This window comes from Asterias amurensis, chromosome 11 (genome assembly GCF_032118995.1).
Source record: "Asterias amurensis chromosome 11, ASM3211899v1".
NCBI lineage: Eukaryota > Metazoa > Echinodermata > Asteroidea > Forcipulatida > Asteriidae > Asterias > Asterias amurensis.
In genome coordinates this window covers 11,147,398-11,169,656 of record NC_092658.1, presented here as the reverse complement: position 1 = coordinate 11,169,656, position 22,259 = coordinate 11,147,398, and the positions used below count along the sequence as shown (strand labels likewise).

Below are 22,259 nucleotides of genomic sequence, written 5' to 3'. Positions count from 1 at the left end.
AGTGCTGAATCGCAGGAAGGATAATGCATATTTATTTTGTTTTTTTTACCCATACACCGATGTGTGTTATAACCGTATACTCAGTACTTTCCTGAGTCCTGTGAAAAAAATATCACAGGCATGTTACTCGGGTGGGATTTGTCCCCATGACCCTTTTGAAACAATTTGAAGGCACGACACTTGCAAAGGTCAGGGGTTAGAATCCCATAATATTCTTTATCCCCGATGCAAATTTTTATAACATCTCTTAAAAGGATAATGCAGTTCAAATCTTGGCTTTATCCACAATTGGGCACGTACTCTACTCAGCCCGATAGCACTGTCATTCCATTTGTTTTTACCTTGGTCTTTTCTCTATGTCTTTGCAGAGAAGCTTCTCCTGACTGGAAAGGCCACCGACTACTTCTACGTCAGCCAAGGAAAGACCGAGATTGACAATGTGGACGACAAAGAAGAGATGAAAATCACCGACGTAAGGAACCTCGACTTTCTTAAACTGGCTATGTATTTATATTAAAGCACGCTTGATTTTAACAACAACTTGCGTTTGCTATTTCCGTTATATATTATTATCTACAACACTTTGATTTTGAAGGGGATGAAAAACAAATGATTTGCTTATTGAATAAATCACGGTTGTACATAGCCATCTTTTATTGTTGCCAACTTGAGAATGACTTTAGTCGTGTCTTTTAAACGAGAAGGGAAAGGTTTCTTACTTAGCACCCAATGTGCTAATCCTTTTTCTCTTGGAACACTTTGATAGGATGCCTTGAACATCCTGGGCTTCACCGAGGAAGAGAAGCTGTCTCTGTACCAGTTGACTGCCGGTATCATGCACTTTGGTAACATCAAGTGGAAGCAGAGGCCAAGAGAGGAACAAGCCGAGATTGACAACACTGATGGTGAGTAAATGTTGTTTGAAGCTTTGCATGGTGTGGAGAATAAGAGTAACTATATAAATATAAATATGAATAGTAAACTTGTGGGTACAACCAAGTCTCTTTTGAAGGAGTGGTGGCTCTGAAAAGGTTTTGGCTCGACGGTTCGAACAGTATACTCTACTACCCCCCTGAAGACGAGCAGAGTATACTGTTCGAAAGGTCGAGACTAAACAGGCTCTTTTCAGAGCCACCACTCCTTCAAAAGAGATTTTACTCATGGTTGTTCCTGCAAGTTAACGATTCATGTTTATATTTATAGTTACTCTTACTGATGGTGAGTCTTGAACTATGACCTAACTATGATTATAAATACCTCATGTATATAGAATCCTCTAATCTGATTGGTTAAAAATGGAGTCATGGAAATAGCTGTGCCCGCTTTTCCTATCAAGATGACAACATAGTTGACTATGCCTGGGGCATAGTCAATCGACTGTGCCTACCCTGATAATAACTGTTGCAAATAGGTTGTTTAGTGTACGGCATGATATGTACATGTAAGACTAGCGTTCCTTAACCCATACACCAATGTTTGTCCCGAGTCCTGTGAGAAAATGATAAAGTGGTCAACTGAAATTGTCTTTTTTTCATCAGTTGCCGATAAGGTTGCTTTCCTGTTGGGTCTGAACTCCGCTGATCTGGTCAAGAACTTGCTGCGTCCCCGTATCAAAGTCGGCAGTGAGTACGTACAGCAGGGAAGAACCAAGAACCAGGCAAGTTGGATAACCATAAAGAAGAATTTATATTTATTTCATTCATTGATTGATTTATTATTTAAATTTTATTAGTTATGGGTTGCACAGAGATAAATTGACTAGGGTGGGACTGAAATATAGTGTGACCTCTGGGTTATAATGCCCGCTCTCCACCAACTGAGCTATCCAGCCCCGATGTTGGCTGTCTCCTTATTTTTTCAATACCTTTGTTTGGGGTGCAAGTCAGGCGCCATTCAACTTTTAACTGCTGTGTAGCCAGGAATCACACCCAAGTTTACACCACAACCTGGGAAGCGGCAGCTAGTAGGGACCCCTTTAAGGGGGTGCCACTTTTTTAATTTCAAATCTTTACAAAAAGTACAATTCAATTATATGCAGAAACCAGTTGGTTTCAAAGTTTATGTCACAAGTTTACAAGGACTAACTATGTTGTGTCTGTTTTTTTCTTTGTCTTGTTTTGTTTTGGGGTTTTACTGCGCCTTGAACACCCAGCAGGGTGGATATGTGCGCATTACAAGTCTTATTATAATTATTATTATTATTGATGGTACAAACAAAATCTAACAGTCTGATATGACTTCTCCTTCCAGGTTACCTATTCCGTTGGTGCTCTTTGCAAGGCCATCTACGATCGTATGTTCCGCTCCCTCGTTCACCGTGTCAACAAGACCCTGGACACCAAGGCAACCAAGCAATACTTCATTGGTGTCTTGGATATTGCAGGCTTTGAGATCTTTGACGTAAGTAAACCTTTATTGGTTCATTCAGTCACCTAAAATGGGCAAGTTGTTAGTGAGCAGGTTATTGCATACAATTCAAAATCAAATAATTATAATAATAATAACAATAAAGGTAATTATAAAGCGCCTTTAGGCCTAACAAGGATCGAACTGCCTTTAGCTACCGGGCAACCTCGGTAGTCTGGTTGGTAAGACAATGCTCTAGAATTGCAAGGGTCGTGTAAGTTTCTCTGGTTTTGTGTCAATGAAATAGGTTAAGAATTTTTAAAGGATCCAATATCGACATTATATTTAATAAAGGTTGTACGCTTAATGTGTTTGAAGTTCACCATCAGAGACAGAATCTTTTTCTAGGTTTGTTGAGAGGTTTGTTGAGAGTTTGGTTTGCAACAGTTGTTTTTCTTCTTTCCCTTCTATTTGTAACAACAAAATTTATCGTTTTCTCTGGCCCTTCAGTTCAACACCTTCGAGCAGATCTGCATCAACTTGACCAACGAGAAGCTGCAGCAGTTCTTCAACCATCACATGTTCGTGCTGGAGCAGGAAGAGTACAAGAGAGAAGGCATCCAGTGGGACTTCATTGACTTCGGTCTGGATCTGCAGGATACTATCACCCTCATTGAAGGAGTAAGTCAAATTGCTTAAAGACCCTGGACACTATTGGTAATTGTCAAAGACCAGTCTTCCCACTTGGTGTACCTCAACATATGCTCAAAATAATAAACCTGTGAAAATTTGAGCTCAATTGGTCGTCGAAGTTGCGAGATATGAATGAAAGAAAAAAAACACTCTTATCACAAGAAGTTGTGTGCATTAAAGATGCTTGATTTTGAGACCTCAAAATCTAATTCTGACGTCTCGAAATCAAATTTGTGGAAAATTACTTCTTTCTATTTTGGGTCATAAGAACTCGCATCTTTTTACATCACCACATTACCTCAAAGTGGAATGTTTCTCAAAATGTTTTCTACTGTAACAAACCATTTTATTGTCATAAATGTTAAGAGTGATTACTAAACAAATTCTTTTGATACAAAATTCTTGGAAATAAAAATACACACATCAATAATTACGATTTGTCTTGGATTCTAATGGTCGTTCAGAAATGTCCATTAACTCTTGTCGTTGACTTGTTTTGTTTGCAGCCTATGGGTGTGTTCATGGTGCTGGAGGAGGAATGCATGTTCCCCAAGGCAACGGACAAGACCTTCTTGGAGAAGTTGGTCAAGAACAATGCTGGCAAGCAGGCCAACTTTGGAACCCCATCTGTCGGAAGCAAGAAGAAGTGCCAAGGAGAATATCACTTTGAGATCCATCACTACGCCGGAACTGTAAGTAGTTGGTCGTGAGAAGTCTCCTGATTTTCTAAATTCTACTCCTTGATAGTAGAGAAGTCTCCAGAATTCCCCCAAATCTACTGTGTGGTAGTAGAATTCAAAGTGAGACAATTAGTTCTCAGTAACTTACCCAGCAAGTAGATACACACATGGTGTTACCGCAAACCAAACATGCATAAATAACACATGTACCTCACTCTGCAATTCCTCAATCCCATATGCAGGGAGTCCTTCGTCAATTTCATAAAACTTTACGCAACTGCAAAAGTCCACTTGCCCAACTTTTTTTGCTTAAGCACCACCAGCACAATTAATCTTGCGCAAACGAACTTGCGCAGTTGCTTTGTGAAATCAGCCAAATGTAACATCATGCTTCTTATCACTTATAAATCATTATTTAGACGCGCAGATCAAAAGTTTTGTCTTCTAACGGTGTCTTCATATTTATATTTAGGTTGGCTACAACGTCGACTTCTGGCTGGACAAAAACAAGGATCCCCTGAACGAGGCCGTCGTTGAACTCTTCCGCAAGTCCACCATGCAACTGCTTCAGAGCCTGTTTGTTGAGGTCGCTGCCGGTAAGCCATTAAAGTTTCAATCTTTGAGTTATACAAATTCAAAACCGAGAATGAGACTTTACAAGCTTGTAATTAGACGCATTGCCCCTGGTCTTGGCCTCGGTGTCCTTCAAAAGTTTCCCTTTGACTTTAAGATTCTCCAATGGAAGGTGCCCTTAGCAAAATAGAAAATGGCTTTTCCCTTTGAACATTGAGGGCCTGCTTCATTGAGAAAGCCTGATTAAACGGATTGAAATGAACAGGATCAGAAACGACATGTGCATTCAATCAGGGCCAGAGTATGCCTTATGCTCAAGACAAATTTAAGGGCTTACAAACAAATTGTTCAAGGGTATTTTGACAGCAAGGTTGTAGTAGCAAACGTACAAACCTTTCCCAAATTGTGGATTTGTACTTCGCTGGAAGGTTAAAAAAACATCCATTGTCAAAACAGTTTTATGTCATAATTTGGTCTTATTAACCCTTTAGAGACCAGTTATTTCTGAATCATTATCGCCAAGAAATAGTTACTGGAGTTTTATTTTTTTGAGGGAAAAAAACATTTCTGAAAAATTATATGAATCATATATATTTCATATTTGTTGCAACAAAAACATAGATACTCTAAATGTTGATATGGGAAACATTTGGTAATGACCTTTCCTTTGACCTTTTTGGCAGGGTCAAAGTAGGTCAATCTTGCAGCTTTAGGCATTTTGGTGCAAGCTGTTTTTGAAGCTGCTGTGGTCTTTGAAGGATTACAGCTCGAATCAAACGATACTTCAAACTATCTTTGCACCACAGTTATAACTTTTTGTTGATTTTGTTCACAGTTGATTTTTGATGTTGCACAGTGTATTTCACAGAGTGCTTTTCTGGCCCAAAACCATTTGCCATGTCTAACTCTCTCGTCTGAACTTTATTTGTGAATTATTTATGATAATTAAAATCTACTTCTGTATAAACGTGAAAAGATTTAACCAACATCAGGTGAAGCTGTTTCAATCTTTCTAAATGTCAGTGACGTTTTAAATCATTGTTGACATGTTTTTTGTTTATCACCATGCACACATTTTTTATTATCACCATGTGTGTGTGTTTCTCTTAGCGGCCATCTTGGATTTTTACTGCTTTTGAGGCAGTATCAAAAATTTGGTTTTTCGTCGCTAGGATTCAAAATGGCAGACTGAACCAGAACTGTCAGACTGTAGCCATAAATGAGGACTTTTATTCCATTTTGGGTCGATATTCAGAATAAGTGCCCATCCTTGGTATTATTTTTCTGAATTTTCGAGTAATCGTTGTCCTTTAAAAGACTATGAAACCCTGAATTCACAAAGGAAAGACAACAAAATGTTCTCATCACAAACATAGGATTTGATGTTGTCTTGTGAGAAAATATAAGTATGCACTCGCCTTGGTTCGCAGAACCTCGCCCCTATATCAGGGCCAATAATTTGCCATTTTATGCTGGACTCTCTGAACAATCGGACTTACCTGCCATTGAGCTTAATGCAATGACAAACTGTCCATTCCCGTATGCCACATGTGTACACCAACACAACTAAGGTCTGGAATCTGGGGTTACAGAATAACCCACAGAAAAAGGGATATTATGAGGCATGAAAGCAAGTACCGTCCCTCTCTGTGGGTGAAACAAAGCATGGTATAGGTGCATGCCAAAGCACTCTACACATGTGATTGTTCAGGTGGGTGTTCATGTTCCAAGCTGGCAAAAAAGAAAAAAAGAAACGCGCTTCTGTTTGTAATAATCTCCAAGGAAGTGGTTGAGATTCAAACTGAAGCCCATGTATGAAATAGACAGGTTGCTTTTACTGCAGCTCCCCATACCATTATTTATCTCATACATGTCCTCTGGGATCCAGATCAAGCTGGCCTCTGTGTTGAGTTGTATCATTGCATTTCATCTATCAGTGTGATTCCTGTTTTTTGCACATAAATATTTCATTCAATTAATTTCAACTGTTTGATCTCTATTCATTCGCCATGAACATTTTATCAACGTATCAACCTCCATATTTGATCAGATTTGCAAAGTATGCAATTTCATTTGAACCATTTGCTGTTTTTTTAATAAGACTTCATTTGTGTGGTGGTCACAAATAAGTGCATTTATCCTTAATATTAGGATTACAATTATTTCAAATTTGTTTCCAAGAATGGCTTTTAAATGGACCTTATGCATTGATTTAACTACACCACCATCTTTTAACAAAAAATGCACAGTTGAAAACGCAGAGAAAAATGTACAAGCGGCGCACAGGATCGGCAAATTAGTTGACACTTAGCTAACGGGACCCTACTTAAATGGTGCCATGTGCATAAGGTCTATCATGGTTTTCAGGTGGAGGATCTGGGCTGGATTTCGCAAAGCGCTCATCTTTAGATGACTTGTCAGTATTGCCATAGTAATCTGTATTGTGACATAACTGACATATGCTTTTTCTTAGCAATTAAGATTGATTTGCAGATCTAAGCAACCTTAGCTCTTTGTGACATCAGGCTCCAGCATCAAACAATTTCCAACATTGTGTTTCATTAATAAGAGTCCTAGTAAATTTTCCTTCACAAAATGTACACACCTTTTCGAATTACATATAGATATGTGTTTTTCACCATAGCACAGAGTGTTACAAATCACCATATTTATCACAGTTCATCTTGTGGTGTTGTAAGCATTTTCAAGTTGCACGTTTCCATTTCTCCCCTTTTTTTTTAATGAAGTTTTTATGTCACTGTGTTTTGTGTTCTTTTCTCTGTTTTAACACTCTCTCAGTTGGAGCCGGCCGTAAGAAGGGTGGGTCTTTCCAGACCGTATCTGCTCTGCACAGGGTATGGTTTATGAATGAGAACAAAACCAAACAAAAGAGGAAGACGATATATTGAGAATATTAATTGGCACTAGCACCCAAGCACGTCGCCTGCCGTCAACCAACCTGGACATGTCATCCTGAACTGCTGCATCTTGGCTATCCATCCTCATCCCACCGCCCCTCTGTCAAACTCCTAGATCTGGACTCTGAAAAACGATATCAATTACCATTTTGGAATATGAATAACTCAAACGTTTATAATACGCACATACCCAAGTGCGCAAAAGTTATTCTTTTTTCGGAAAAAAAAAAAAGCGAAATCTGTTAAATCTTAATCCTGATTTTTAATCTCTGAAACCTTAATCCTGATTTTTTCGACTTGTAAAAACAAATCAACGCAACATACTAGTTAACGTTGTGAAGACTTTAAATTTATTTCAAAAGGTCATTACTCATTGACCGTGTTAGAGGCCAGATCCAGAATTTGAATTAGGGGCCCTGCCTCCTCGCCCCATTTACCCCCCCCCCCCCCATACCCCAACCCGATCCCCTGGCTGCTTTTGCTCCGAATGATCGAATAAACTCAGCTCATTTTGTCTTGCCCGGTGTACCTCTTTTCCGTTCTATGCAGGTGATAAACAGAAGAAGACTATCAAGACTATAAGCGGCTCTCACAGGGTTTGCATGAGCTATGGGCTCCTCGATGTTGCATGAAATAGCGTGCTAAAAAAAATAACCCTCCCTGTTGCTGTTCTAGTTTTTATTTTTTGAGAAAACAAAATAATACACAAAGCAAAAACCTTGCTTTTATTTTCCTTCATGCATGTGTCTTTTTTTTTTTTTAACCTTTCCTTGTTTTTGGCACACTCTTTCAAGTTAGAACATTTCTGGGGGTTTTCGCATTCTGCAGTTTTTTTTTTTTTATACTTTTCTTTGTTTGATGATTGAATTTGAAAAGAGATTGGGTTTGTTTCACGTGAAGCTATTCTGTGGAGAAAACAAAAAATTTGAACAAAAGAATAAATTTGTGTGATACCAATAATACAATGTTGGATATCACTTGAATTATTTGCCATTCTGTTATTTATAACCTTTGATTTGATTTGATTTGGTATTAATGAATCTATCCAATGTATTTTTGGGGGGTTTTGAATTTACTTTTCTTTCAAAATTCCATTAATTTTTCTTTTTGTTTGCCAGCAATGGAATTAATTGTTTGATACTTTTGATTTATTTTGTTCATTTGTTGGGTATTATGGAGCTTGTTACTCAATTTCCAAAAAATTCCTTTCTCAAGATCTTCCAAAAAAAAGGGTTACCAACAAGAATTCAGAGACGATGGTTTTTAAACCTGGTTGAAAAGGCAATCAACTTCATAAAAGCAGCTAATTCCACAAGTTTGCCAAGCACAGATGTATCTTGCTAAGCAGAAATACATTATCAGAACATACCAGGTTACTAGTCCCTAAGCTAACATAAAACGGGAACTACTAGTAACAACCAATGGTTAAAATTCTGGGCACTTATACCATTTATAACATACTGTCATGAGATCAGTTTTTATAAAAGCTGTAAATCAGAAAATGTTGGGAAATTGATTTATCTGCTCAATCAAAATTTGCACTGAACCAGCATTTTGGCTGGTAGCCAGCATTTGTTAAGTGAATATCATCTATGCTTAGCAATTGTCTATGCTTAAAGGTTTGTTTCAAATTGGTGGGCTCAACTTTGCCATTGATTTGCTGCTTAGCAGACTTTCTCCTAAGGCTTCACGGAGCCTACTCTGAATTTACAGTTAGTGTGGTTTTTTTGTTTCCAATATCACAGCACATTGAGCACAGTGTGAATTAAACAAATAATAAGCCAGCACCTTTAAAGTGAAGACCTTAAGATCTACTCCTTTACTGTTGAGAAAGCACTTCTTAAAGTTTTTTTCTAAACCAAGATTTCTTTTCTGGATGCATGTTATTTTTTATATATGATCAACAGATTTTATTTGCGCAACCTTTCTTACTAACGCTTCTTAATTCGTCAATAACTTTCTATGCAGAACTTTTTAAAGCCAATCCATAAATGCTTCTAGTAGTTCCAATGGTCGCCTTACAAATGTACCTACATTGAGCAGCATAAGTTGCTACCAACAAAAACCTCTTTGCCATATTGTAGTCTTCATGCAATCATAACGGCTTCCTTTCATTTCACATAGTTTCATTTTTCTTCTTCTATTTTTCTATTTCAAAAGAGCCAGAGTAATTCTATTTTTGTGATGACCAGAAACTTGTGTCATTTTCTCAAACTAGTAAACAAACAGTACTTGACAAGAAACAAATTGGAAAAGAAAATTATGCCATTTAAATTTTGTTGGTAAATAAACTGTTTACAACAATTTTCTGATCAAGTTGAAGAAAGTTTATGAATTAGTGGTGAGCTAAAAAATAACACTTCACTGTGTTCTTAGAAGTCAAATCTCAAGTTGGACTTGTTGTGGTTGAATATTTCTGTTGAGGTAGAATCACTTTTGTTGAGAGTGGTGTGCTTTTCTATCACTTTTTTGATATTTTTGATTAGTTTCTTAGTTAAACAATGACAAAGTAAAGGTTAAAAAAATATAAATATTGTGATCAAATAGCCAACAAGTTGTCTGAAAGTGACACCAAATATTTCCTACCATATTCCTACTTTTTTTCTAAGAACCAAACATCATTCTTATTCATTCCAATCCATTATGCTGAAATAACGCCTTGTTTTCTCAAAATGCATGTCCAAACCGCAAAATGACAATGAAGGATTCCCCCCTGACATGGCATGGCCAAATAATGCTAAAATCTCAATATTAGCTAAGTCAGAATTTCCAAGCAGGAATTCTTTGAAAATATCTATCAGTTTTTTAATTTATTTAAATGAACCATGAGATTATTTCCTGTGATTGTCCATGAGACCAAGGTTCCAGTCTTACAGAGATGTTTCTAAGCACAAAACTTGTTCATACCAAGAAATTTTAATGCTAAGCATAAGCATGTTTGCCATTCAAAATGTCAGTGTGAGTTTTCATAAACCTGTGAAAATTTGGGATTAATCCATTTGTGTGTTGTCGGGAGAAAATAGTGAAAAACCATGACCAATTTTCATCACATTTTCCTTATTTTTGGTTGTAACAATTTAAACCGCTGTCGCATTGTTTTAGGTTTTCAGGTAGTTTCTCCAATTGACTTCATTTCAAAGGGAAATATTTCACAGACTTGTTTTTACTCTAGTATGAATGAGTAAGGTTTCAGACTAAAACCAAACAATGACGCTTTTTATCCTTGCCAATCCTGTAAACAATAAATCAAGTGAAGCATCTCTATAAGACTGAACCCTGTTTACCAACATGGCAATTTGCAAAGTTGTTGAAACCAGTTGAAACCAGTTAAAACACTCTACATAATGAGTTGTACTAATTTGTTGATTTCAAGTTTCAAGTCCTTTTGATTATTTGTTGTTACACACGGAATATCCATAGTATAGTTAGTGTCATTCACACCAGTTTTAAATGAAACGTTACTTGTTCTTGGACATTTCTGATTTCCGAATCAAAAGAATATGAAAAAATAATCCATACAAGTTATGGCATTTGAATAAAGATACACAAGAAAATAAATTCAGCAAAACATCTGTTGGTAATTTTTTTTGTAGAACAGCAGTGTGTTATGCTGAAATAACTTCTTGTTGAGTTGACCTTTTTTTCTGATATGACCCTAAACACATTGTAAAGATTTGTTTTGAATAACTTATCTTCAATTCGCAGAGCATCAACGCAGTTTGTTCGACCAATTCTCTTTGGCATTTTATTTCAAAAACCATAGTTTATATAGCTTCTTTTTATTATCTTCTTTCGATTCGGAAATGAGAAATGTAAAACCTTTAAAAAAAAGGCTTCCCACTTGTATATTAATTTGGTATTTGCTGTTGACTTATGCATATCCCCCTTCTGCCACCAATAGGAGCAACTGAACCGTCTGATGACCACCCTGTTCAACACCAAGCCTCACTTTGTGCGTTGCATCATCCCCAATGAGCACAAGAAGCCCGGTGTCATTGATGCCCGCCTGGTGCTCCACCAGCTGGCTTGCAATGGTGTGTTGGAAGGTATCCGTATCTGCCGAAAGGGATTCCCCAACCGTATGCCCTTCTCTGACTTCAAGCAGAGGTGAGTTTTCCTCATCCAGGCATGACATTTTTCCCACTTTAGGTCTGGTTTCCGGCTCGTTTTGCCCTTGGATTCAATAGCCTGAAATGTATATTAGAGGATGCTTCATGTGCACATGTAGGTCAGTCCTAGTACAAAATACTCCTACTGTTTTCCAAAGACCAAATACCATGCCTATTCATCGACCACCTCTAAATTTCTTGTTCAATTAGTTCTGTAAGTGGTTATTGGTCTCAAGGAAGTTCAAGGAAGAACATAAACAAAAATTTAGGCGAGCTTTGAGGCGGGAAGTAGCGAATATTTTGAGCATGTTCGCAATCGGTCCCAAAAGTCAACTGCCCAGAAGGTTACTTTATTGACCACTCCAGATTTTCTTTAAGTGGTCATTAGTCTCAAAGTGAAGAAGACAGTCAAAGGAAACCCAAGAGTAGAAATAAAATGTATGCCAGCTTTGGAGCTGGAAGTAGAGTGAATGCAGTAGATACACAATATGCATGATAATAACAATAGAATAAATAATGACACATTACTTATATGTGTGGCACGGTGACCCGATTCGGTTTCCGGCCGGGGCCATATGTGAGTTGAGTTGTGCGTTGGTTTTCTGCTCTGCCACAAGGGTTTTCCAGACTATCCGGTTTTTCCCCTTCGGGAAAAGTCAAACACTTTCAATCTTGGCTGTGCTTTCAATCTTGGTGGATGTGGCTGGCAGCTAAATGCGCCCTTGCATTCCTGCTTTCTCGAACACGTTGTAGCTGCGTCCTTCGCAATTCAGCTCTTAGCTGCGAGTAAGGATGATTAGCCCCCAATTTATTATTATATTTATAGCACATCACACAGAAGTCTCTGTGCTTTGCAGCCAAAAATACATCAAATAAGTCATAATGACTTTATACACGGTATTGCAAGATTTGCTTTAAATAAATACAAAAATAAGCTAACTGTTATTTGTCCCGCTTTTTCATGTGTTTCTAGATACATGATCTTGGCTCCCAGCTCTGTACCTCAAGGCTTCATGGACAGCCGTAAGGCCTGTGATCTGCTGCTGAAGAGCTTGGACCTGGAAGCAAATGAGTACCGCATGGGTCACACCAAGGTATGTCAGATCGATTCCCATCAAGCAGACAAAGTTATCAGTTTCCTGACGATGACTAGAGCAAGCTAGTCGAAACGTTGAGACCAATATGAGAACGGACTCCGGGGTAGGGCAGTTAATTACGATCCTATAAGCTAAAGTGGTAGTCCCAGCCAATTTTCTATACCTTCTACCTTTATCAGGTGTTCTTCCGTGCTGGTGTTCTGGGTCAGCTTGAGGACATGCGTGACACGCGTCTGTCCAGAATCTTGTCTCTACTCCAGGCCTGCTGTCGTGGATTCCTCATGCGTAAGGTCTACAAGAAGATCTTGGACCAGAGGTAAGTGGCGAAACAAAGATTTGTAAGATTTGAAACTTAGCACGCTGGGAGTATAATCGCGGTCTCTTTTGAGTAGTGTTGGTTCTGAGAAGAATCTTCTCAAGTGATTCGTTTACCAAAAGAATGAAATTCCATGATGCTTTTTGGGCTTGTCATTGTGATTTGTATGATCTTGCATCTTTACACAAATTCTCCAGCTCAAATAAACGATCAGAATCAAAGCATCCATATTTCTTATGGCTGCAATAATATAAAACCTCCTGAATATTTGATAGGCTTTTAAAATAAAAAACTACATAAAAGCTGCTTTATTATTGTTATTATTATAATTATTATTATAACGGGAAGTTTCCCACCATGACCGTCTTCATACCATGTACCTTTTGTACATTTTGACTCTTACTCTTTGAAGGGTTGGTCTAGCTGTGCTTCAGCGCAACATCCGCAAGTACCTTGTCCTGCGTAACTGGGGCTGGTGGCGTCTGTACACCAAGGTCAAGCCTCTGCTCAACGTTGCCCGCGCTGAGGACGAGATGAAAGCTATGGATGAGGAACTCCAGAAGGCTAAGGACAAGGCCGCCAAGGAGGAGAAAGAACGCAAGATCCTTGAGGAGAAGAACAGCGAGTTGCTGAAGGAGAAGAACGACTTCTTCATGCAGCTCCAACAGGTAGCCCCCCCTCCCCGAGCAAATGCTGAATAGATCATAATAATAATTATAATAGTGAAAACAAAAGTGTGTGCTAATACAAAAAAAAATACATGTATACGTGTGCATGAAAGTCGCACTGACTCTAGAGCCGGGTCACATGCATTTTCTGATGCTGCTCCAAATGTATGGAACTCGTTTTACTCACATCTTCGCCATGCAACTACATTTTGACAATTCAATAAACTATTTAAGACTCATTTGTACGGAATACTTGACTGTTTTTCACTTTGGAACAACTTGAGGTTTTGCCTTTTTGTTTTTTGTTGCATCTTCTGTTGGCGCTTTGTGCCCTTAGAAAAAAAAAGGCGCCTTATATAAATACTGATGTATGTATTTATGTATCTTTGTATGTACAATAGTAAAAATGGATAAGTAAGGCTAAGCTAAGAAGAAATCCAGAATAATTTGTATGTGGTAAATAAATTCAAATTATTACATGAAATAACTATTCTGTTCTTATTGACTTTCAGGAACAAGATACTGCCGCTGAGATTGAAGAAAGACTGTCCAAGGTCATGGGCCAGAAGGGAGACCTGGAATCTCAACTTTCTGTAAGTTTAGAATTTAAGATCTGTTTATTCGTGTAAATGAGCTTATAAATGTGTAAAGGTTAAGAACAAGAATACACTGGTTACAAGTAATAACACTTTCCAGGTAATCTAAGGAAGAATTAATGGGAAACTAGTCACAGTTAATTACTTTTTCCAGGTAAGTGAAGGAAAAATAATGAGAAACTAGTCACAAGTTAGAACTTTTTCCGGGAGAGCAACACATGAATCACAAAGAGTCAGACCAAAACTGACAAGGGAAATTTGCTCCTCAAGTTGCCAAATAGTTTATTTACGAGGGCCTATATTAACAGTAATTTTTAAAGGGGCCAATAAAACTGTCACTATTAGAAGGCCAATATAATAATCATTACCAGAGGGCCACTACAATGGTCATAACTAGAGGGCCACTATAACGGTCGTTATTAGAGTGCCAATATAACAATCATTATTAGAGGGGCCCATTATAACAGTCTCTGTTAGAGGGCCACTATAACAGTCAGCAGAAGGGGCCAATATAATGTTCATTTTAATAGGGCCAATATCAATTTTAAATACATTATTGTTTATTAGAGTGTTACTGATCTACTTTATTGAAATCAATAATACCGTTTCTTTTTTACGAACCTACAGGAGCTTCAAGCCCGTCTTGAGGATGAAGAGGACAACAATGCTGACGTCAGTGCATCCAAACGCAAGCTGGAGACAGAATGTGGAGAGCTGAAGAAGGATATCGAAGACTTGGAGATCACTTTGTCTAAGGTACTGAGCCACTAACCATCTTGCTGTTCTCTTGCCAACCGATCTATGCTGTGCTACCTTGCCTCATGGTTTTATTTACTCTTTGTTCTGCACAATCACAGTAAACATGAATTTGCATTGAAACCAAAAATGTTGTGCGTTTTTCTTTTTTTCTTTTTGCAAGTTGGATGGGAAATTATTAGAGGGCCCATATAATAGTCACTAGAAGAAGGCCAGTATATCATTCATAATTAGATGGCCAGCATAACAGTCATTATTAGAGGGCTAATATAACAATGAATAGAAGAGGGCCAATATAACAGTCAGTAGAAGAGGGCCAAACTAACAGTCATTATTAAGAGGGCCAATATAACTTGAAAGTCCTGTATCACTGTGGTTGTGCACATGAGGCACTGTAGATTTTGGCTGATGCATGGCATGGTAACTTCCTGTTGCCGTGGTGATATACTGAACAAACTGAATGATGGGATGGACAGGAGCTGACTCATGGGGGCGCTTTTCCCATCAACATTGCAACCCATTTCATTCCACTTGTGTTCATCTCATTACAAATTGTGTGTGTGTGTGTTTTGCTGTTCTCAAAGTATCACCTATACCCTTAAACTTTGTCTATTACTTTTAAAATACATTTTTCAGGGATACATCTCAGTTCGAAGGCACATTTTAAGTTCTAAGGAATTCCCCAAAATACCTTGCATGGACTTTCACATTGCAAAATAAATCCCCTAATGCTTAGTTTGATTAGTTTTTAAAGTAATCAAACACAACCAGCCAAAAGAAACATCACTCTGAAGACTTTTAAGCCAGTGTCTTGGAAAACAAATTTCATTGCCATTTCCTTTAAAACTTTAAACACAAAAGTGTGGGTTGAATCCATTGTGCGAGTCGTGAGAACATTCTGAAAACTATACACAACTTTCTGCCTGTGTTTATTTCACAGAAAAATAGGTTCTAGTATGCACTTCATTATCAGAAGCTTTCAAACTAAACTGAAACAATAATGCTTTTTATTTTTACCAATTCTGTGTAATACCTTTAACTTCAGCTTCCATTTCCACCCGAATAAAAACTCCAATAATGTCTCCCAAGAACCCTAATGGAATGAGCTTTAAAATTATCCGCCCAACTAACTGTCCAAGTCATTACCAACAGATATGAAAAGTGAAAAAAAAAAATGTTTTTAATTTAAAGCCATACTATTCATTGCTTATGATTTTTCATTGGCATGATATAAAGTAAACTTGTGCTTGAAAGTTTTGCTTTAAATTTTCAGTTTAAAACAATACCTTTTTGCATTCTGGTGTTTTCAAACATATAGTGTGAGTGCGATTTGATTAATCTTACTGCAATTAGAGTGTTTTTTTTTTCCAGAATTTTAATCATAAACTTTAAAAGTTTGGTTTGAGCGGTTACAGAAAAATGTGTTTGGTAAATAAATATTTGAGGAAACACTTCATAGAAAGTCACAATTTTAATTCTTAATTGTAACATTGTGTCCAATGTTTAGATGGGTCATCCAATATTCAGGGTCTTTGGTGTTATTTCCTTCTTTCTTGTGTTGCTTGTTGGTTTGTGTCCATTCTTGTTTCATTTGAGCATTAGAAGAAGTAGAAATCATCTCAATTCATTCCCATCAGTTGTACCTTGTCTTCTCTCTTTTCATTAAGTGTTTTCTTTGTCTGAACAAGACTTTTTTGTTTTCTTATTCTTTCGTTTTGTTTTCTTCTTCTTCTTGTTTTCTTCTTCTGCCATTTTGTGTTCTTCCTCTGCCATTTTGTGTGTATGTTCCCAGCTTACATGGTTAAAATTCCTGTGGTTGATTTTCCAGAATTCAGTATGTTTATCATCACTATGGTAACTGGACCTTAGCAACCAAGATGGCTGGTGTATCAGTGCTGTAGGCAGTGGTAACCAAGACTGTCGATATTTGTTTTGGGTGGAAACACCTTAAGTCAATTATGTTTCTTACAGCTTCTTGGGGAAGATCCTCCAAAATAGGGTGTGGTCTCAAAATTCATTAGGACGTGGTCTCTGGTATTGTGGGTGTGGTCCCTCGAGATTCTATGGGTGTTGTTTGCCAAACCATTATGGTCTGTGTCATCAATATAAGCCAGTATGTTGTTGATTCTCAATCTTTTGGGTGTGGTCTTTTTAAGTAAGTGGGTGTGGTCTCTGGTATTGTCTCTCTCTCTTTCAAAACTCATGGGTGTAGTTTGCCAAACCATATCGGTCTGTGTCACTGATACAAGCCAATATGTTGGTCTTGATTCTCAATCTTTTGGGTGTGGTCTTATTAAGTGAGTGGGTGTGGTCTCTCCCATTGGGCTAGGTCTCTCAGTGGGTGCATGATGAGTGGGTGTGGTCTCAGTTCTTGTGGCTTTGAAACATCAAAAAAGGGTTATTTTCCCACCAGTCCATTATTAACCAAGTCCTCTCACTTGCATACAAGTGAGGGTGCTATCCCCTAAGTGGGCGGGGCTCGGTCCCCCCTCATGAGCGTATTCCTTTTGTTGTTAGGTCGAGGATGAGAAGAAGGCAAAGGAAAGCCAGATCAAGATGTTGAACGAGGACCTCGCCGCCCAAGATGAAGTCATCGCTAAGCTCAGCAAAGAGAAGGCTTCCTTGGAGGAAACTAACCAGGTAATACATTACATTTAAAAAAAAACTCCTCTTACGATATATGGGCCAAATTTCTTAAAGCTGCTTAAGCAGAACATTTTGCTTACAAAAATTCATGCTTAGCAGAATTGAGCAGGATACAAGTCAGCAATTGTGACATGTCACATGGTATTTTGCCTGGTAACCTAATTCTTGTAAGCATAATGTTTTTGTGCTTAGTTAGCTCTATGAAAGCTACTGTTGTTCGCTATTGAGCAGGCATGTGATAACTCAGGATTTTTTAAAAACCTCCTTGAGCATTCAAAATTTCTTGAAAAAAAATAAAGCAATCACCAAACTGACAAAGAAATAGTCTACATTTTGTCTAAATTCTGTAAACCTCCTGAACTGTATCATCTTGGAGGTTCCTGGTCCTTTATTAAAGCACTGTTTACTCGGTGCTTTCCCCAATCCTGCAGTCTAACTACTCACTGGGATTCGTACCCAAGACCCCACATTCTAGAGGTATCGGGTCAAAAACAATGTTCTGAAATGTGCTGCCACAACCCCTGAGTAAGATTAGCAGCAAAAAAAGCTGGATGAAAAAGAAGATAAGTTAAATAAGGTATCCAAACCAAAGTTCCGCGCCTTACTTCTCTTGTCTTTGCTTTGCAGAAAACTATCGAGCTACTTCAGGCCGAAGAGGACAAGTGCAACCACCTGAACAAGGTCAAGGCCAAGCTTGAGTCTACCGTTGATGAGGTAAGGAAATAACCAAGGGACAGGTTCTCACACCCACTAAGCTCCGCTCCTTAGTTAACCCGTCACAACCGCAGATGCCCGCCTAAAAAACTTACACAAGTAGCCAACGTTTTCAAAATGATGACACGCTGCTTTCAGATTGATACCTGGTCCTAGATACTCAGTCTGGGCATTTTACTGCTGCTGGTGTTCAATGATCAGCTTAGTCAAAGATGGACCAATTTAAAAAAAAAAATAAATAAAAAATCATCTTTATTACCAGCTCTTAGGAAGCAACTGAAAAAACCTGTCACCCATTGCACCTGTTGCACGCATTTAAGATTATACAAATTTTTAACCTTATCCCACACAGCTTGAAGACACCCTGGAGCATGAGAAGAAGGCCAGGGCTGATGTAGAGAAGGTGAAGAGGAAGCTTGAGGGTGACCTCAAGATGACCCAGGAGACAGTGGAGGAATTGGAGCACGCCAAGCGGGACATGGAAGAAACCATCAAGAAGTAAGTCTTACTCAATGTTTTATTCTACCATCCTTAAAGTTTGGAAAAGTTTTCTGTACCATAGCGGGATTGCTCATACATTTTTGTCTCCCTTTCTTCTAAACTGTAGGCATCTGAAATGTAACAACTGGGAGGTTCTGGGTCCTATAAAGCACTGTATAATTGACACTTTCTCAGCAGGGATTCGAACCTAAGACCCTCCATTCTAGATAATTTACCCCTGGACGACTAAATGTACCAGTTGAAAAGAGGTGTAGGGTAAACGAAAAGCAAGGAAATTACATTTCTTTTGGAGTTTGCTGCCACAACCCTAAAACTAGAATAGGGGTACAAAAATAAGTAGGAAAAAAGAAAACAAAATAGGTGAAACAGTATTCAAACGAAAGTTACGTGCCTTACATCTAACCAGAAGTAATAAATGAAAAGAGTTGTAGTTCGATTATTGAATTTAATTGAATTGAATTGAATTATTAACAATATTTTTTTGTGGCTTTTAGGCGTGATTATGATATCAGCCAAATGAACAGCCGGTTGGAGGACGAACAGAGCCTGGTTGCACAACTTCAGAAGAAGATCAAAGAATTGCAGGTAAGACATGACTTTCTTTTCTTTATCATCATGAATTAAAAAACAAAAAAACTACTTTTTGATCTATTTGTGAGATATGTGTTTTTTGTCAAATTGCAGTCATTCCTGACACCTTTATTGGAAGGTGATGTTAACAACTTCATTCACACTTCAATTTATCATGACACCAAAAATATTTGCACAAAGTTATGATAAATTTAAGAGAAGCTCGTTTGAGGCAGATAAAATAATGTGATTTTCAAAAGATTCAGTTAGACTTTATCTGTTAAGTCTCAGTATGGCATTATGTTAATATTGTTCAGAAAAAATGGCTACAGTATTACAAATATTTTCTGATTTGGGGTTTTATGCTCATTGCAAAGTTGGCAAATCATCAAAGGTTGTGCCATATAAGTCAGTCTGTACTCTTGGCTCTATTTCACGGTTGAGATTTCCATCTGTAAAAACTGTGTTGCAAATAATTCTGTGTTTACTAAGTCTATTTAAGGGTTAGCAGGAATGTTCATTCTGTGTCCCTTGTTTATTAAGCAGTAGTTATTATTTCTTATGGATACAGCTAGTGTAAAATGTAAGCGACAGCCCAGTATCTGTAGTAAGCATTGGCCATGAAATGGTGCCCTGTAGTTTGCCCAAGCATCCACCCTTCAACCACCCCCATGTCCCTGTCTCCATACCCTAGCCCTTCATATCAACAGCATCATGTACTATGGGACAAAGGTGCATGTAGCAGGTAAGTAACCACCCCCCCCCTCCCCCATTTCAATCCAATCTCCCCCCTCAGATTCCCCATCAACATAGCCTTGCGAGAGTTGCGACAGCTTGCAAAGAAAATGCGTTGGAAAACACAGGGTTCCAAACTAGTCTGTCCATTGGGCTATGCTGCATTAAGACCGAAAATTGGTGTCCAGCAACCACAGGACTAGAGAAAACTGGTTCCTCTATGCAACTTTCTTAATACATCTCCCTTCCAACTCAAAATAGACTCAGTGACAGTTTCATCCAATAGTGCTCGATTTGGGACTCATGTGAAAATGCTTACATTAGGATGTTGGGTTGTTACTTTACTTTTTAATTGTTTGAGAGCTCTGTGAAAACTTTGTAAATCTGATTATGTGTAACCTTTTATATTATGTGACTTTACATTAATAATAAGTGTCGGTTTGCTTGGTTTACGGTATGATAGATTTGAAATCTCATATGAATACTGTGTTGTATTTCTGTAAGGAATGGTTATCTACCATGGTTGAGTTATTTTTTTACATAAACATTTAAAGTGTTTGAGTTGACTGGAAGACGTTGCTACTGAATACAGTTTATGTAGTTCAATATTTTGTCGTTCAGCAAATGAACATTAGAAGAAATGTGGACGCCATAAAAAGTTTACCCATGATTGTGGTTGTAGACTAATGCAAAATACAGGTTTGATGGCCATTTTTGTGGTCATTGGATTGGGTTTAAATGCACTTTCAAATGAAATCTGGCTTCTTTTTAGCTCAGTTGTTTTCATCCACTAGTGAATTCAACAAAAGTATGCAAATAGTGTAATTGCATACACACAAGGGAATGAAATCTTTTAGGTTCTTTGGGTTCAGATGTCTTCCTTATTGACTTGTGTAACAATGACTTCTACTTCATTAATTGTGCATGACTAGATCGCCATAGTACAGTGAGTGACCCAGTCTGGTTTATAATCATGTTGTTTGTGAAGTTAAAAAGCACCCTGGATCTCATTTCTCAACCGGTCCTTTCAAAAATATATCAGGTTTCATATTGGATAGAAAAGTTCAATCTGAATCTTGTTTTTGTTTTAACTCTAAAGAGATCTTCCCCTTTCTGTATAATTATCACCGTAAAGAAAATATTGGTAGTGGTAGGCAATTTGTGTTCAAATTGTGGTAAACAATTGTCTGAAAGAAAATAGTGGTAGGCAATCAAATTGTTATAGTCCGAAAGTTAATTGTGGTATGCAAATTTTCCAAAAGAAAATAGTGCGTAGCAAAATGTCCAAAAGACTTATTTTTTCTTAGAAAAATAAGTGGTAGACAAATTATCCAAAAGCACAAACATTTACTAAGCATTAAACAATTTTGCTCACTGCAAAGAGGTTTACCAGCTAAAGTATTATGGTATGCACACAGTTAGTGACCAGTTCCTAGCTCGTTGGCTAAGCAATATTTTCCGCTCAAAGGAAAGTTATACATTTGGTAATCACTTTTTAAATGAATGGTAATAAACACCTTGGATAGAAGCCTAGAACAGCTTTCCGTAGTATAAAGCATTTTCATAAACATTTCATTTCAAAAATTTGTGGTTACGTAAAAAGATATCAGTTTTTGTGCCCCAAAATTTGAATCTGTAACTATCAGGGATTTTTCTTCCTGCTGGACATGTTTTTGCTCTGTATTTTGGCTATATCTCATAAACTCACCCACCTTTTGAAATGAAATTTTTACATGATAGTTTAGTTTTTGGTTCACTAAAATAGGATCAAAACAAATGAACAGTTCCAACAACCAATGGTATAATTTGCCTTTAAGCAGCTCTATAAAATTGGGCCCTGGTAGATAATTATGGCCATCTTTTTGATGGCTTAATTATGATGTAGGTACAGTCACATCCAGTACGACCTTGTAGTCCATCTGTCAAATGTATATCACTGGAAATACATATTATGGGTCGGCTAATCACTGATGGAGATCAGTCTGGCAATGCATTCCTTGGCAGAAACTTCCAAAGATGAAAACCTAAAGGATGAATGTCAGGGTTTATCGGCAGTGGCATTGGTTCTGACCTCTAGCTTAGATACCGATCGCTAGATCCAGACATCTTTGGCATAACTCTTTTAGGGGTAGTGATGTTATCAGTTAGGCTATTGAGCAGTTCTTGAAGGTGGCGAGTATATCACATTAAGTTGGCTGTAATTTTTAATTGGCCACAGGCATGGAATTAGGATTTGTTTCTCCTTAGTTTTACAAGGATGTCCTGGCTGTTCTGTTAGGAACATTTTATGATGTTTTTTATTTATTTATTTTATTTGTTAAAAACAAATTAGGACTGAGTT

General features: G+C 37.7%; 1 protein-coding gene across 3 annotated transcripts in view; it reads left to right on the top strand.

Moving 5' to 3' along the window:
* Positions 1-22,259, top strand: part of LOC139944495 (myosin heavy chain, striated muscle-like) — a 66,557-nt gene that overhangs the window by 18,403 nt on the left and 25,895 nt on the right. For 2 of the 3 annotated variants that reach the window (XM_071941526.1, XM_071941528.1), the window contains exons 10-27: positions 369-472; positions 767-905; positions 1,539-1,657; positions 2,251-2,400; positions 2,857-3,027; positions 3,546-3,731; positions 4,192-4,315; positions 7,092-7,147; positions 11,112-11,317; positions 12,293-12,413; positions 12,596-12,732; positions 13,145-13,400; positions 13,913-13,993; positions 14,624-14,752; positions 17,270-17,392; positions 18,026-18,112; positions 18,465-18,610; positions 19,108-19,198. In XM_071941526.1, coding sequence (XP_071797627.1) covers positions 369-472; positions 767-905; positions 1,539-1,657; positions 2,251-2,400; positions 2,857-3,027; positions 3,546-3,731; positions 4,192-4,315; positions 7,092-7,147; positions 11,112-11,317; positions 12,293-12,413; positions 12,596-12,732; positions 13,145-13,400; positions 13,913-13,993; positions 14,624-14,752; positions 17,270-17,392; positions 18,026-18,112; positions 18,465-18,610; positions 19,108-19,198 — 2,426 coding nt within the window. Of the gene's footprint in view, positions 1-368; positions 473-766; positions 906-1,538; positions 1,658-2,250; positions 2,401-2,856; positions 3,028-3,545; positions 3,732-4,191; positions 4,316-7,091; positions 7,148-7,759; positions 7,807-11,111; positions 11,318-12,292; positions 12,414-12,595; positions 12,733-13,144; positions 13,401-13,912; positions 13,994-14,623; positions 14,753-17,269; positions 17,393-18,025; positions 18,113-18,464; positions 18,611-19,107; positions 19,199-22,259 lie in introns of all 3 variants that reach the window. The other variant, XM_071941527.1, reaches the window with a different exon arrangement.